This window comes from Corvus kubaryi, unplaced genomic scaffold (genome assembly GCF_017639235.1).
Source record: "Corvus kubaryi isolate FWS band 111438036 unplaced genomic scaffold, C.kubaryi_AGA036_p1.0 37201, whole genome shotgun sequence".
In the NCBI taxonomy this organism is placed as follows: domain Eukaryota; kingdom Metazoa; phylum Chordata; class Aves; order Passeriformes; family Corvidae; genus Corvus; species Corvus kubaryi.
Window position 1 is genome coordinate 449,304 of NW_024581058.1, and position 17,755 is coordinate 467,058.

General features: G+C 42.3%; 1 protein-coding gene across 1 annotated transcript; it reads left to right on the forward strand.

The window, feature by feature from the left end:
* Positions 1–3,263: 3,263 nt before the first annotated feature.
* Positions 3,264–15,006, forward strand: FBXO3 (F-box protein 3). Its single transcript, XM_042022387.1, has 11 exons — positions 3,264–3,427; positions 5,343–5,432; positions 5,889–6,052; positions 7,618–7,732; positions 9,354–9,558; positions 9,848–9,893; positions 10,972–11,056; positions 11,719–11,841; positions 12,246–12,361; positions 12,694–12,884; positions 13,954–15,006. Exons 1-10 carry the CDS (start codon positions 3,318–3,320, stop codon positions 12,879–12,881), a joined length of 1,242 nt encoding a protein of 413 aa, XP_041878321.1. The 5' UTR covers positions 3,264–3,317; the 3' UTR covers positions 12,882–12,884; positions 13,954–15,006.
* Positions 15,007–17,755: the final 2,749 nt, after the last annotated feature.

The window sequence follows — 17,755 nt, forward strand, 5'->3', positions numbered from 1 at the left end:
TTGATTCTTGGAGATTCCTTGGACTTCATTTGACTGTGGAGCTGCCAAGGCTAGTTTACCACTGTGTGAAATTAGGGAGAGGCGGCGTTGGTTTATCCTGGGTCTATGTGGCCCTAACAAGGCTGGGATTTTTTCAGCTGTTGTTTCCTTGTGTCAGCAGGCAGCTCGAAGCTGTGCTCTGTCAGAGATCCCATTTGTTACTAAAATGTCCAACAAGCTGCCATGCAATACTTAGTTTATTCACGTAGACATTTCCCTGAAGTTCTGGCTCTGATCCCTCCCTGTCATCTCTCACATCTCATCTGAGATTCGCTCTTGTGAAGCCTAAAGATGCCATTTGTTAACAGTTCATATGTAAATCCCCCACTGTTCAAAGGACTGCTGAACTGTCTTTATGTTTGTGTGATTCACTGGAGTCACCGCAGGATCGTACAGCTCCCATTTTTAATTTTCTTACCCTGCCCCTTCCGTGTTCTTTGTTACAGTCACTCCTTGTGTTCTGGCTAATTTTACATGATCAGATTTCCAAGCCAAGGTCACTGCCTGGTTATTCCTGTGAAGCCCTGACCTTATTGCATCTTTGCTACAGCAAAGAACAAACCCAATAAGAACAGTATAATAACAACACAAATTTTCTGGACTTCAGCTTCTTTCTTGCTACAAATTCCCCAAGCTGCCTCCTCCCCTCAAAGCCTCAGTTTTGCCCATGTATTAATGTCCATTTAGAGCACTAAGAAGCTGATCTTGTGAACAGCAGACCATTCCCAAAAACCTTCGCACATTAGTCGAGTATCCAGAGACTCAGCACCCGGTGGTGAAGATCCCCAGTGTGTCGTTTCATTAGATTTTCAAGAAGTAAAAATAAATGAAGGATGCTAAAAGCCTCATCATCTCTCACAGATTAAACATGGCATGTACTGAGCAATCTGAGAAATTTTCAGCCTGACGAGTACCTCTGATCTATTTGGCCATTTGGGCTCCATGACTGGTGATAATAGAAGAAAAATTAGGCTCCATTATTAAAGTGGAAAAGAACCTTTATGTCTAGGCCAAGCTGGGAAAATTCCATGATGACTTACTGGTGTCATAGTTTCTGTAGCTGTCAGTTATTTGATGGAGAATGCGAAGGCTGCTGTGGGTAAAACATTGAAATACTACAATTTTATGTGGGTTTATGTTTGCTTTAGGTTCTGTGGGTTTCGTTTGGTTGATTGCTTTTTCTTTTGTTGCTTTTGGTTTTTTCCTTCAGTCTCAGGAAGAGATATTTCTGTTTTACTATGCTTTTTTCATAATTGTTATGATATCCATTAGGAAAGTAAAATGCCAGCCATTTCTGCACTGGAGGAGCCTCTAGCCTGACCAGGGGTGATAATCAATTTTTATAACTAACTCCAATAGCTCCTCCACCTCCATCTTCACCACTGCCTAAGCCCTCGAGTAACACCTTGGATCTATGCAAGTGCTAGAAGCAAAACTATCCAGGCTTTTGGCAAAACTTGACAGAAATAAAGAATTATGGACCTTCTCTTGGCTCTGCATTACTAGATTTTCATGGGCTACAAACCCAAGGAGAAACACAAGTAATATCATTTTATTAGCATTTAAAATATACTTTTGCTATTGTGTTTTCTTCTCTACGGGGAGCTTTACAATTACAGAAATTATACAGGACAAAAATCTCCCCAACAGCTAGCAATAGTGCAGTCATAAAACCACCTCCTTGTTCCTTTTTCCAGCTCTTATTTGAGCAGTGTTGCTACAACAATGAATTGATTCATTAAAATCCTACTGTTACCCAAAAAACAAGACAGAAAAGAAAAGGATTTCTAGTGTAAAATCACGCAGAAGAAATAATTCCCTCTTTCATATAAGAATATTTAACTCACTGAAAATGAGGGGCATAAAAAGAGTAGCGTCTATTTTTCTGTGCAGCTGTCACACATTGCATGGTTTTTTCCTATAAAACCTGATCCTGAAGATGCAACACATTTGTTTTTATTATATTCAACTCAGTAAGTTTATTTTCCCATTCTCAGTTTTGCCCACTTATTGCTGTCTATCTAGAGCACTACGAAGCTGATCTTGTGGAAAGTAGACCATTCCCTGACCAAAAACCTTAGCACGTAAGTTGAATTTCAGGAGACTGAGGGCTAAGTCCTGAGGGTCAAGTTCTGAGGGCTGAATATAATAATATAAATTTCCTGGACCTCAGCTTTTTGTACTCCCAGTTCCCCAAGCTGCCTCCTCTTCTCAGAGTCTCACTTTTGCCCCATTAATATTGTCCTTTTTAGACCATTAACAAGCTGATCTTGTGAAAAGTAAAAATTCCCTGAACAAAAACCCTTAGCACATTAGTTGAATTTCAAGAGACCGAGGGCTGAGTTCTGAGGGCTAAGTATAGCTACAATACAAATTATCTGAACCTCAGCTTCCTTCTCACTACCAATTCCCCAAGTTGCCTCAGTTCTGCCCACTTATTACTGCCCATTTACAGCACTAAAAAGCCCATCTGGTGAAAAATAGACCACTCCCTGAACAAAACCCCTTAGCACATAAGCTGAATTTCAAGAGACCAAGGGCCGAGTTCTGAGGGCTGAATTCCGAGGGCTGAGATTTGAGTATAATAACAACACACATTTTCTGGACCTCAGCTTTTTTCTCACTACCAATTCCCCAAACCACCTCTTCCCCTCAAGGCCTCAGTTTTGCCCACTTATTATTGTCCATTTAAATCACTAAGAAGCTGATACTGTGAAAAGCAGACCATTCCCTGACCAAAAGCCCTTGGCACATAAATGGATTTTCAGGAGACCAAGGGCTGAGTTCTGAGGGCTGATTTGGAAGTTCTGAGTTCTGAAGGCTGATTTCGAGTTCTGAGGGCTGATTTTGGAGTTCCTAGGGCTGAATTCTGAGGGCTGATTTGGGAGTTCTGAGTTCTGAAGGCTGATTTCGAGTTCCGAGGGCTGATTTTGGAGTTCCTAGGGCTGAGTTCTGAGGGCTGACTTGGGAGTTCTGAAGGCTGATTTCGAGTTCTGAGGGCTGACTTCGGAGTTCCTAGGGCTGAGTTCTGAAGGCTGATTTGGGATTTCTGAGGGCTGACTTGGGAGTTCTGAATTCTGAAGGCTGAGTTTCGAGCTCTGAGGGCAGATTTGGGAGTTCTGAGGGCAGATTTGGGAGCTCCGAGGGCAGATTTGGGAGCTCCGAGGGCAGATCGCGGAGTACCGGGGACGCCGCGGCGCCGCCGCCCGCGGGAGGCGCTGCCCCGGCGGGGCGGAGGGAGGCGCGATGGGCGGCGCGTCCCGGGGACGTCTCGCAAGATGGCGGCGCCCCCGGACGCGGAGCTCTCCTCACCCCTCAGCCTGGAGCAGCTCCCCACCGACCCGCTGCTGCTCATCCTCAGCTTCCTCGACTACCGGGATCTGGTGAGGTACGGGCGGCCCGGGGGGATGACACGGGCGCGGCGGGCGGAGCGCTCCCCGGGTATGCGGGGAAAGGGTTTGGCTGCTTGCGGAGGAGCCGCTGGATGGAGGACACGGCCTGAGCACCCTTCCCTTCCAGCAGCAGCGGGCTTTCCCCTCTTTTACCTTCATTTTTCTAACTGAATGAAATGTTCCTTTTTACTGAGAGGGTGGTGAGGCCTTGGCGCAGGTTTCCCAGAGGAGCTGGGGCTGCCCCATGCCTGGAAGTATCCAAGGCCAGGTTGGACGGGGTTTGGAGCAACCCGGTCTAGCGGAAGGTGTGCCCGCCTATGGCAGGAGAACTGGTTGATCTTTAAGGTCCCTTCCAACCCAAACCATTCAATGAATCTGTTTTTCTCTTACCCCCATTATATGCTGGCTTTGTTTGTACCTAAATGAAGCAGTATCTAGATTTGTAAGACCAGTATTTCCCCGAAACTTGTGTTTCTACGGGCAAACAAAGGGTGGTCTTGTTGCTAGTAAATGTACTCCACCGTTGGAGGAAAAGCAAACGAAATGAAATACGGTGACTTTTCAAGGAGAAAAACGTGAATGAAAGTGGCAGGTGCTTCTTGGGCTCGGTGGCTGAAGGGTTGTGAGTCATCCAGTGAAGATGAAAATGTGGTTTTAGGTAAAACCTCATCAGACAAGTGCAAGGTTTGGCAGTGATTGAAATCACAGTGTTTAATCAAAGAGGGAGGAATAAGTGTAAGAAAACAGAGTATTACCAAAAATGTGGGGAGTTTGGTTTGGGTTTTTCTATTCCCCCTAATAAATATTAGTCAAGAATGACAGGACATCAGGGAGAATTCTGTTAGGATATCAGCAAAAAAGAGTTTAAGCATAAGCAAAAGCTGTAACAGTTGTTACGGTGGCCCTTAGATATTTGGTCATGTGTCAACTTTTCCATTGTTTGTGTAATTAATGAGAATGGCTTTAATTGCACTTTTATCACGTTTGAAGCCACATGTTCCTGTGATGCTGTGGTGACTTACTCCCTTCCAGAAATTACAGGCTTGATTGATAAACACCAATACAATAGATTTCTGTAAGGGCTTTTTGACTTTGGGATATTTCAGTTCCCCACCCCCCAAAAATATAAAAAAATCCCCATATCATGAAATTTTTGCACAGCCAGATGTCCAGGTGTGAAATGAATGTGTTCGTGGGGGTATGGATGGAAAGGGTAATATCAGGGAGTACAGGAAAATCACTTTGTTGAGGTTGACTTTGAGATACTAACACAATTCTAGTTTAAACAGTGCGTAAAGCCCCAAAAAAGCAGCAGCTGGCACCTTGTTTGGTACCCTCATGTGGAGTACTTAGGTGTTAATCACAGCCTTTGAAACACACACTTGTCACTTTAGAACGAGCTACCAGAGAAAGTGATGTTGCCACATCTAAACTGATGGTACCTTTTGGAGACTTCCTTCAGAGTCTGTTATTTAAACAATTTAAAGTAGAAAGTAAGTTTTATATACTCAAACTGTATAGTTTCTGTAGCTTACTGTGGAAAAGATAAGGCAGAGCCTGACCATCCAGGTAAGAAAGGGACTTAAATCATAGCTAGCCTGTGCTACTGGAATGCTTTCCACTGGTGGAGTCATGCTGGAATCTTTCAGGCACTGTTTACTTTGGTGTAGGTCTACAGCATGACCTGCTTTACAAAAGTACTTAATTGCTGCCAGTTCCTAAGTGTGTGGAAAAGTAGTTCATGACTTACACAGCTGTGATGAAGAGTTTTACCCATTGTAAGCACAACTCTAAAAGGACAGCTAAATCATTTTCAAACTGTGTGTTTATTTCATGATAGTGTAATGTGTGATACAGCATTTCTCCCTGTTTGTTTTGCTGCAATCAAATGTAATGATTTTATATTTATAGTTGCTGCTATTTGAATCAAAGATTAAATCAGCTGTCAAGCCATGATCCACTGTGGAAAAGACACTGCAAAAAATACTGGCTCATTTCTGAGTAAGTGGGATTGTTTTAAGTCTTTTTTCCTGTGAAGATGAATTTCTGAGACATGTTGTTCAGCTGATGTTCAGTCCATCTCACTGTCTGCTTATCCAACCGATACTTTTTCAGCTTCTCCATAGCTAAGAAGAGCTGAGTAATGAAGGATGTGAATTAGCTTTTCACCAGCTCTAAGATTCACTGCTAGACAGAGCTCTGTTCAGAAGGCACTCTGTGTAAAGGAGTATTGTTTCTAAATTTTCCCCTAAGTACCCCAAATGTTTCCTAATTCTGTTCCAACTTGCTGTTGAATAGATGCTGGAATTAATTGAGTTTGTGTAGCTTCACATGGCACAGAGTGTTCCTGGGTTAATGTTATGCATCCTGTTCCTGCCAAATAACAAATACCAACTCCTCGGGTTTAGAAGGCTCTTGAAGCTGGCATTTGAACGCATTTTCTTCGTGTCTCCTCAGGGAGGAGAAAAGCCGACGGAATCAGAGCTGGAAAGCCATCTTCACCAGCACCTATGCTGATTTAGGAAGATACATCCACTACTATGCCACGCTGAAAAAAGCCTGGGATGACCTGGAGAAATACTTGGGGCAGTGGTGTCCTCGCATGATCAGCTCTTTGAAAGGTACCCTGGCACACCTGTGAGTGGGTTGGCTCACCCAGCCCTGCCTGTTATTAAGCCTCATGCTGCTTTCATGAAAGGTGTGTGCCTTAATTAGCAGAGTCCTGAAAGTCAGGTAGATGTGCTCTCCCGTGGAAGCACAGGCAGAGTCCTTGCCCAGTTCCTACTGATCCATAGATTCTCTGAAACCAAGATGATGTTTTTTTCTAGTGACCAGTCTGTCTTTATCACACTTCTAGGTTGCTATGACCTATTGTTTGTTATTTTTTAGTGTAGCAGCTCCATTACTTGTAGGACGTGCTGGTGTGATTTTATTTGTGAGGTTTTCGTAAGACCTAATGAAAACAGTGTCACATGAAAGCAGACTTTCTAACCTGAAACCAAACAAAAAGGAAGTTGCTGGGTTTTATTTTTTTTCTGTAGGTCTTACTGTAGTCCAGTGGTGGAACAATAGTTTTTCCTTTTTTTTAATCCCCACTAAGATTCTGTTTTCAGCTTCAGTTTGTATTTTAATGCCTGAAGTACTTCCAGTGTTCTAGGTCATAAATCACAGCTACAATCAGTTTGGGGATTTCTGGTATAGGGGACAAAAAAGCTTTTACATTTTCAGCTGCATTTCAGTTTTCTGTATGAAGTTGACTTTTAGACCATGATGTCTAATTCAACTTGATCTGTGAAATTAAGAGCCAAATGATCTCTTAAGAGACAATATTAAGAGACAGATTATCTCTTTCCTATTTAAATCTTGCATTTTCTTGGTTTGCTTGGATAGTGCTGGGTTCTTACTTTTTGTTAAGTATTTTTGAAGGTAGAATGTGAAGCTTTTATTTATGTACAGAAAGACAAAAACAGATTTCAAATGGCCGATTTCCACACTTACATAATGATGGCAGGTTTTAGATAAAATTTAGGCCTTTTTCATACCATTTGTAAGGGATGTTGTTTCAATGAATTGTTAATTTATGTCCTGTTAATGAAACAGATAATGAGTATGAAAAGGGTATTAAAAAAATTGTTTGGAACAGACCACAGAGGCCACCCAGTTGATTTTTGCTGGAAGTGAGGGTGCTGGAACCCCCCTGAAGTACACATGGAAATGTAAGAATAGTTCTTCTCCACCCCTTTCTGTTGTTGATTTGAAAATCCCCCTTTTACAGCCCATTTATTGGTTCAGATTCCAAGTGAATGCGGGCTGCAGCCAACATTTCTGTGTCACTGATCGAACTGGAAACTGAAAGAAGCAACCTTTAGGGTGATGAAAGACTAAAATCAATGCTGCCTGGAAGCCATAACTGGGACTGTTACTGGCAGTGTTGTGGGGAAAAGGTTCATTTCACTTTATAAACATTTGCTGCTTTCAGGCCTGTTAAGGTTTCACCAGACTGAGCTTGGTGCTGTATTAAATAATCAGTGTCATAATTTTCCTTTCGAATTTATGTGACACTCATTGTGTACCACCCAGCATACAATAAAGCCACCAAATACTGACTTGAGTCCACGTTGGATGAGGGCATTTACAGATTCCATGCCTTGTGTTTGAAATACCTGAACTATCCTTTCTTTTCCAGAGAGTGCAAGGGAGGAAGATCTGGATGCTGTGGAAGCACAAATCCGCTGCAAACTCCCCGATGACTATCGGTGTTCATTCCGTATCCACAATGGGCAGAAGTTGGTTGTTCCAGGGTAAGGACTGACAACTACTTACCGAGTGTTAATTCCTTTTGTATTTTTTCAGCCCTTCACTTATTAAAAGGTGAAATGTCCCCTGAACAGGATAAATGAAGCATTTAAATGTATTGTGACTGAGTCACCGCTTAAGTGACGCTTGCAGAATTGGCCGTCTTCTAATCTTGGAAGTAATTGGAAGCCCAACATGGATTTCTAATTGCTCAATTTACTCTTACACTTCCCTTTTTCCTAGTGAGAACCCTTGTCAGTTTTTTGCAGCAACTCAAACTTCCAGCTGTTAGACTTTTAATCATAGCACTGCAAGTCGCTCCCCTGAAGTTTGGCTTTGTATTACAGAAGTAAATTAGCCCCTTGCACTCTTCAGGCTTCGTTCTTTAATAATTCCTTTATTCTTCAAAATGGTTAGGGAATGACTTAAAGCCAGTTAGTCATCTTAAGGTAGAATCAAATTGTCAGTTGTGCTTAAGTTTTCTCAGTAGAAGATTTTATGATTTCATGCAGTTTCAGCAGTGAAAATCTCCCTTTTACATTAAGCTTAGAAGGCCAATGACCAAACAAAGTTTCTGGTCTTTCAGCTGTAGAAAAATTAGGTGTTTGAAGCACCTGATGAAGTGCTGCAAACATTAGCAAAAGATGGAAAACTACAGCAAATCTTTGCAATGTCTGTAGGGAGGAATGCACTCATATTGCTCTGCCAAAACCTTCACTCATAAAGAAGGTGCAGCTTTCTCCAATTTGAGTGTTTTATGTGCAGAAGGGACATAGGAAATTGTTTTATGAAACCATAAGGATGATTTCTAGTTCTGTTTTCCAGGAGAGACTTTAAAATTTTTTAGAGAGAAGATAGGTGCCCTAGTTCTGTAGATTTCGAATGGTGCTCTGTAGGTTGTGTGCTTCCTCTCTTCCTACTGTTTCACTCCCACGAAGCCTCTGCTGTAATGGTGTGCCTATGGAAGGGCTGCAGGAGCAGACACAAGGCTCTGGGGTAGTCTTCCAGCCTGGAGAAAGGCTGCCAGGGGAAGGTGTGGTCCCAGTGGTGGGGGATGAATACTGGGAAGATCAGGTGTAGGCAGTGAAAGTTTGTGCAGCAAGTTGTTAGATCAGAAATGGAAGCGATGTGGGACTCATCCTTGTTAGATGCTTCAGGTTTCTGTGTTGGGATGCTGGCACTGCTTCTGTAGAACGTGCTAATTCCAGGCAAGACTTCCTAAGGAGAAGGAGGAATGGAACCTGTTGGCCAGGATGGGATCAGCTTTTAGCATGCTGACATGTGGCAGCTTGCACCTGAGTCACTGCTTTCATAACACCAGTGGAAACTCAGCACCTGCAGGAATTTACATCTCATTTGCCTTTCCCTGTTGTTCCCAAGCTGGGAGTGTGGAGCGTACACTCAGGTTTGTGTGCTCCTCTGACTGCTGAGTGTGATGCTTACACAAAGCTAGGATGACGATGTGAACTAATAACCTAGTTCAGCATATGGATATTTGACTTGGATTTCACCTAAGCCCAGTACACATCTAGAGCATTGAAAGACGCAGTTTCCAGAAGATTAAAAGCCAGCTTTGCCTTGTGAGTGGTGTCTCTTGTTTATGTTCCCTGTTTTTGTTGTTCCAAGTCTGATGGGAAGCATGGCCCTGTCAAACCACTACCGCTCCGAAGACCTGCTGGACATCGACACGGCAGCCGGCGGCTTCCAGCAGAGGCTGGGGCTCAAGCAGTGCCTGCCCCTGACCTTCTGCATCCACACTGGCCTCAGTCAATACATGGCTCTGGAGAGCGTGGAGGGGCGGAATAAATACGAGATCTTTTACCAGTGTCCAGTAAGGAAGATGTGTTTATGTTCCCCAATGTACTTTTGTGATGATTGGTAGTGCATGAGCCTTAGTGGAAAGTTGAAGCTGTAAATTCAGTTACCATGGGAGCACTCGTGGGGACAGGCGTGTGAGTTTTACATGTCTGAGGATCTGACTGGGACTACAGTGATGTGTCAAGCAGCCAGACTTCAGGTTTGGTGAATACAGGGAAAGTGTTCCCTGTGCTATTTGAATTTTAACCCTGAAAGTCCAGTGCTCTCTTTCTAATACATCCTTAAACTTCTTTCTCTTTCAGGACCAAATGGCTCGCAAACCATCTGCTATTGTTATGTTCATTACAGGTAACACTTCAAATAAAATACTCAAAATGAAATAGTCAGTGTGGGATCATCCAACATATTTAGAAGTATTCCACTTGGCTGGAAGGGTTAATCTTGGCTTAGCGTGGGGTGGAGGGGAAGTTCCATACACAGCATTTCACTTGGCATTTTGAAGGTGGCAGGTAAATAGATCCACTTTCTCCATTCAGAGCTACTTTATGCAAGGTTTGCATTTTGTGGATTAATGGTACAAAGGAGGATAATAAACTTGGAGTCCCTTAGAATTCCAAAAGATCAAAGGACAGCACACAGAGCTTGTGCTCCAAGGAAGAAGTGGTAAGTACACTTAATCTAACAGGAGTGGGAATACTTGATTACACATCAGGGAAGGCAAGGATAATAATTTCTTGCTAGCTCAGCTTCAATCCAGTTTTGAATCCCTAATACTGACAAACAGTTGAACTCTGTACTTTTCTATTGAACTCTATTGCAATGCTTGGAAGATTTATGGCTGAGAAATTCTTGTGCAGAGAGCTGGTATGTGAAACTCTCTTCTTTGAGAATTAAATGTGACAGTTTGAGTGTGTGCTTAGCAATCAAGCTGTTCCAAAATAATGGCTGTGGGTGTATGAAAAGCTGTTCTTAGACAATGGCTGCAAGTGTATAAAAATCCCAGAATGACAAACAGCCTTATTCTTCTGAGGTTGTAGAGGAGTGCAGAGTGTGTCTATGATTTATCCCTCTCTTCAAGGAGAGGAAATTCTGCAGTGTTCCTTAGAAGCTTTCCATATGGAATCCAAGTGATGAGACACACCACTGAAGACCCTGATTATGATGTGAAATACATAGCTAAGAGATTCTTTGTTGGCTGTGTCATTTCTGGAGGATGCACCCTTAACTCTTTGGTTCTTGATTGGTTTCTCCAAATTATCCATATTGGTAGAATGAACTGGAAGATTGACTGACTCATCTCAGTAAGCCTGAGAATTTGCTATAAAAATAATCCAAGCTTTAAACTTCTTCCTTGAAGTATCTACTGTAATGTGCTTAGTGGTAAATTGCCCCATTCTTAGGAATGCTTTTCTTCCTTGGCATCTAGGTACATCTTACTTGGAATGGTTCACATCCTATGTACACGAGGTTGTAACTGGAGGTTATCCTATCATCAGAGACCAGATTTTCAGGTATTGTGACTGGGATTTGTAACCTCAGTGCCAGGTTTTGGTGCTGCTTCTAAGCATGCTCTCCTCTTTCCAAGTAGTGTTGGGCATCAGATACAAAAGCTGGTGGTGGGGAGAGGAGAAAGCCCATGAAACTACTGAAAATAAACATGTAAACCAGAATGCTTAAAGCAACTTTGTTTTTTTAACCAGAAGCTTCAGAGCTTGTAGCTGCGTTTATGGGACTGGAATTCTGCATTATAAGTGATCTGAAGTTTAGCAAACAACATGATGTTTATTCTTTGGGCCATGAGTGTGTTTTTGCTGCAGGACTGTTCAAAATTACTAAAAAAACAAATGTTTCAGCTAACTAGTCTCTTGAATATGTAAATAAGCAGGACTTGTTCTGGTGTTTGAATCTTCATGCACTTGAAATTTCTTCTAAATACAATCAAGAGTCTTAATTCTGTTAAACTGGGATGCTGCAGAACCAAGTTCTTGGATCGGTAAATAAATTTGCTGCTAGAGTTTTTAGGTTGGTTTTTTTTTTAATAGCATAGTGACACAGCCTTATTTAAACAGTGTGTTTATTAATATTAATAATTATTGATAACTACCTTGTGTGTTTAGTTTTCTGTATCGAATGTGCAAAGCTGTTTGCAGAGATAATGCTCTCCTCTCCGTAGGTATGTGCATGATAAAAAATGTGTTGCTACCACAGAAGATATAACGGTGTCTGTGTCCACCTCTTTTCTACCTGAACTCAGTTCTGTACATCCACCACATTATTTCTTCACTTACAGAATCAGGTAAAAATAACTGAATTAGTTCTTAGAATGCAGGATAGACCTATGGAATGTTCACAGCAAATTTATGCACAGCATTTGGAAATGTTCTGAAATGAACAGGATGTGCACAGCATGCTGTACTTTTTAATAAAATAATCCTAATCATTACCTGAAGTTATGATTCATTACATGAAGTACCAGTCAAGCTGGTAATCGCTAAAATACAGTGGTGGGTGGGGGAAAGAAGTTACAAGCAGCTCTTGTGATTTAGAAGAGGGTAAAGAACAGACAGTGAAGCATAGAGATGGATCCTGCTACTGAGGTTACCTTAGTGGGTGTTTTCTTTTCCCAGTTCACTTGGTGATCCCAAGGGCACTACAGCATTTCTTGAAAGGAATGCATTAAGTATGTTCTCTGGCTTCTAGAATTGAAATGTCCAAAGATGCTCTTCCTGAGAAGACCTGTCAGCTGGACAGTCGATACTGGAGAATAACAAATGCCAAGGGTGATGTGGAAGAAGTCCAAGGTCCTGGAGTAGTTGGTAAGTGAAAAATTACTGGAGCGAGTATTTAATGTACTTGTTACTAAAATTCTGTTTGTCAGGTTGTGTGGTTTGTATCAAAATCAGAGAAAAAGGGATGAAAGCCAAAGCAGAGGGACACAGGTTGTTTTGTAAGGGGTATCTGGACATCCTGCTACTTAAGCCCTCTCCAGTTTTTTATAATATCAGTAATTGCTGAGAATCAATTTATGCATCCACTGGCATACAAATTGATCTGCCTGAGTCTGTTGTGGAGTGCAAGTCCTTTAGCAACTGCTGAATTGTAGTTCTCCATCAGTCCTTACTATTGTGATGTAATATTTTACCCACAGGGGAGTTCCCAGTCATCGGCCCAGGGAAAGTCTATGAGTACACCAGCTGTACCACGTTTTCCACAACCTCTGGGTACATGGAGGGGTACTACACCTTCCACTGCCTCTACTACAAGGACAGATTCTTCAATGTCACAATCCCTAGGTTTCATATGGTGTGTCCAACATTCAAGGTGTCTACAGCATGAACGGTAAGCAGAGATGCAGTTGGCCAAAACAAGTGCCCAAATTATAAAAGTGACAAAAATTACAGTGCTGAAGAGTGTTCATATTGCTAATTCCATACAAAACATGCCCCACGATTCAGAGCTCCTCGTTTGTGCCTGCAGACGTGGCATTGCCTGAGCTACTTGGATTTCACAGCTCCCTCCTTGGTGGGACCACACTCATTAATTTTAGCCATAATAATGTATCTGCTCTATTCACACATGCTCCAGTTAATGACAGTTTAAAAACTGTAGAGTCTGTGATGTGCATTAGTTCTTGCTGAAAGTGCATTTCATAAAGTCACTTAATGACTTTGCAAATCACCAAGATACTTCACTTGCTGTTAATTATAACGTAGTTTTAGTTTGGAGATTGTGGCTTAATTATATCATTTCTCCCTTTTCTCTAGCACACTTAGAGAAAAGCTCTTGATTTATTTTATCCCTAGTTTTTGTGCAAGCACTGAGAAGCCATGAGCTTTCCTCAGGAGCAGGCAGCTGCTTGTACACTATCTCAGGTTTTTCCCAGGATTCCAGACACTCATTCCCAGTGGCTCTAACAGCAGGTGCCAGCAGATGTCGTGCTTCTAACAGAAAACGACATCTCTTCACTCTCACATTTTTGGCATCTGTACTTGCCTTCATCTCTAACTTCCTTCCCTTCAGCTGACTGGAAAAATAATTTCCTTTTCTCTGTTGCTCCACCCCTGTTTTAAATGGTAGAAGGGTAATAACCCTTTTGTTTTTAAGTTTCTTTAGTAAAGACAACCTAAACCACAAAGAAAATGGGTGCTGAGGTACTGAACTGTGGCTTTCCATAATTGTAGGTATGGAATATGAAACCCAATGGATCCTTGGGGAGTGAAAGGTCAAGTAGTTCAGCAAAATGACCTCTGCTGCAAATTAAACTTGGTTTTACGACAAAGATCACAGTGTCTGCTTCAGCTAATGGGTGTGATATTGCAGCCCAGATTTTTCTAGGCAATTGTTAGTGCTTTCTTACAACTAACTGGAAGGGAAGATTTTAATTAAACCTGGGTGTGTTTTTTATTAGATAGCAAATCCTAATGAATCTGCAGTGGATGAAGACCAAGATTCCACAGGCACTGATGACTCCCGAGATCGACGTAGAGCGTTGGACTTTCCTGCACCCTCTGGATGCTGCCCATGCCACACTAATGGGGTTTTTTCCCAAACAAACTGTTTGCAGAAGCTGAAACCTTTGGGGCTAGTGCATAAGAATGTTACTCACTATTGTAAATGAACTCTGTTGCACATCAGGGCAACTAGCATGGATGTTGGTGCCAGTTCTGATATTCATTGGAGTATAACTTCTGTTTCCCTGGTTTGGAAGGAGGGGAAGAGGGAGGAAGACAGGGGGAGGGAGAGGAAGAGGAAGGTGTTTGGGCTTTGTTTGTTTTTTTCTGAAGTGTGAAACAGCGTGATAGTCCAGGGTAATCATATCTTACATTTTTGAAGTATTGCCTATTTATGATCATACTGCAGATACGGTGTGGGGATTTGGTTCTATACAAGCATTTAAAATTAGCAGTAGACAAGATGGCAAAAAAGGCTGTATCCTGTTGTCCTTTCTCATGAGTTTCTGCTCTGGATAGCTCCTGCTAAGAATGAAACTTGCCATTTGGTCTGAATATCCCATTTGGGTGAGATTAGGTGCTCTTATGCTATTTTTTTTTTTTTTTTTATTAACATAGGAACAGCAAAAAACTCTGGTCATCAAAATGCGTAAATTAGGAGTGAAACTGGCCTTATTTTTAGACAATCTGTTTGTCAGCTTGATTTTATGCTAAGTGACTCTGATTGGATAATGCCTCTGGGAATGTAGTGTCCATGCATAATCTGCCACTCGTTAACTTAAGGAATTTCTCAATGACTACAGAGTATGGATTTGTAAATATGTTTTGAGGTTTTTTTCTTTACATGATGTTTGCTGTTGTCATAGGTGACAAATTTATGTTATGTATCATGTTTTGCTGAGCCCTTGATGGATTTTTGTAACTGAATAAAAAATTAAAAAAAAAGAGGAGGCTGGCAGAACAGCAGATGACTAAAAAATTTATATTTAAAGAAGTATCTGTTTGCTTTATCATTTTTGTTTCTGTTGTCATTAATAAACAGCTGCCTTTTTTGTTCCCAAGTGCTACATGGGACTGTTTTTGCCAAAACTTGAGCAATAATTTTGTGACCAGCACTGGGGTAGTCAGTCAGTTCTTCTTTTTGACAGCTGGAATTTGTAGGTTTTATGAGGTAGACCAGCATATTGTGGTTCCAGCTCAAATTTTCCATTCTTGACTAATTGCAGAGTTCTCTTTTTTTTTTTTTTGCAAGCCCAGGTATTGGATTCTCCATGTGCTCAGCTTTCCCCTGGTGCATTTTCCACAGTGGCACAAGGTAGAAAAACAAACACTGAGTCTGATCCCTACAACAGTTTTTAGGTGAAACATCTCCAGAAACAAAACCAGCTTGTGTTGTCCCTCACCGGAGTCAGAACAGCACTGAGCATTGCTGGAGTGCTTGCAAAACGTTGCCATTTTGAGGATTATCACAGTATTACCTGTGAGGGACAAGAAATTTCCACAAAAGTTCTGTCAAGGATCAGTAAAAGAAGGTTTTAGTGGAACTAGAACTTGCTGCAGGGCTGTGTGTTTTCAAGGACAGATTACCCTCATGGTTGGAGGCCATTCTTGGGAGGATTCCTCCCAGGATCTCTATGTTCTAGTGCAGTGGAATCAGCTCAAGGGCATGGGACTCTACACAAACACTGCCAACTCTTGGCAATTTCACTTATTTTTCCCTACTGTTTTAGGGAGTGGTTCTCCCTTGGGTTGTTACAGATGAGCTGGAATTCTTGCTTTCTTTGGGAGATGAAGGACAGTGCTGTGCTTTCAGCCCCTGAGCGCTGTGGTGCCAGGGTTTGAGGCCTCAGCTCTGGGCACAGCTGGTGGCAGAGGGGTCTGGAGTGAGGAGGGAGTTGAGGGATTGCTGCTCCTGCTCTGAGCATGAATGTGTTTTTAGCAGGGCAAAGGGTATTTCTTTGCTTCAGGCAGCTATTTTAGCACAGGGTGTGTTGCCTGGAGCTGCCAGAAGCGCTGCAGCTCCTCATTTGAAGTGGGGCTGAAACCCGTGGCTCTCCTCACCCCTCCCAAACAGAAGGTTATTCCAGGAGCGTGAATCACGGAATCATGGGATCAATGTGAAATCAGAAACAAAGGAGTTGGTGATGTTTGGCAGCACTGCTGGCCTGTGGGAATGTTCACTGAGCAGCAGCAGAGAATTGAGTCGAGGTCCCACTGCCGCAGACAGCACCTCACCGCTCTGGCTGGGCACAAGTGTGGGGCAGCTGTCACTCCAGTGCATGCAGCTGCCAAACGCTTCCTGTGGTCACTGGAATCATGGGAATGTCCTTCCCATCGGCCACCATCCTGCAGGCTCAGCCTGAAGCTCTGCCACCTTCTCCTGACTCAGACCTGACTCTGAGGCTTGGTTAGGACTTCACCTGGCCAGGTAAAACCCGCCTCGCTAAACACCTGTGGACGCAGCTTGTGCTGAAACCCTGGCACATCCAACACAAACATGTAACTGGTCCGGTTCTTTTTCTGTCCCTATGCTGACAGGCTCTTTATAATTGCTCTGTAGGATTCTTTCAACATTTTTGTGGGATTTTGCTGGCTGAATGGTTTCATGGAGAGGACCTTTGGCCAAGATTTCTTTGCCATGGCTGCACCACAGAGAGAAAAACAAATGGTGTGCCAGCCAGTCAAATAAAGAAAACCCAACTGAAAGTTGCTGTGCAAGTTATTCCAGTATTCTGGTGCTGGTTTTATTTTTTCCTGTCACTGTTTAATTTGTCAAAATTTATGCAAAGAATTTAAGGTGGAAAATTCAGGTCAAGTTTGAAATACCATTTATGTGTGATGATACAGATAAATGTGTGCTCTGTTGGAGGGACTGTTGCCAGATTTTGGGAAAGGAAAACAGGTAAATGTTCAGCTGTGGCTGACGTTCCTTGTTTCCAGTCCCTCATCTAAGTGAATTATACAGGGTTTTTTTCTATCATATTAATTGAGGGATTCTCATTTAATAAGTTACATCCAATAAACCACAAGAATCTTACATCCCTTTGCTTCTATTTATGGCTTAAACAGAAGTAAAATCTTTTAGACAGAAGAGACAGAAGATCACATGCTGAGCTGACTGGTAATCAACACACTAAGAGAATCTGATGTAAGTTCTGAGTGATTTAGGGTTTGCTTTAGGTTTAGTAAGTAAAACAGCAGTTTTGGTGTGGTAACAAAATTAAACCTAAGAGTCCTTTTTAAATACAACTGGTAGTTTTACAGGTATTTCATATTGTCCTCAAGTCAGCACTGAACTTTTTTTTTTCTAGATAGCATGGATCTAAGTATTAGTAAAATACTTTTGGGGTCCTCATTTCTATTGCTGTTCAATGTTTTCCTGGGTTGTGAATGTTTAAATCTACATTCAGGTACCTCTGGAGGAAACGGCCACTTGCCATTCCTGGTTGTTCCTTTGTGTGTTCTAAAACTCTTCACTGCTTTCTGTAATCTATTAATTCATACCATGAGGTATCTCTCTCTGGGGAGACCGTAGAGCCCCTTCCAGTACCTAAAGGGCCTCCAAGAGAAGTGGAGAAGGACCTTGGATAAGGGCCTGGCATGATAGGACAAAGGGGAATGGATTTAAAATGACAGGGGGTAAGTTTAGATGGAATACTAGGAAGAAATTATTTATCAGAGCAGGGTGAGGCCCTGGCACGGGTTTCCCAGAGAAGGTGTGACTGCCCCACGCCCTTAGTGTTCAAGGCCAAGTTCAGT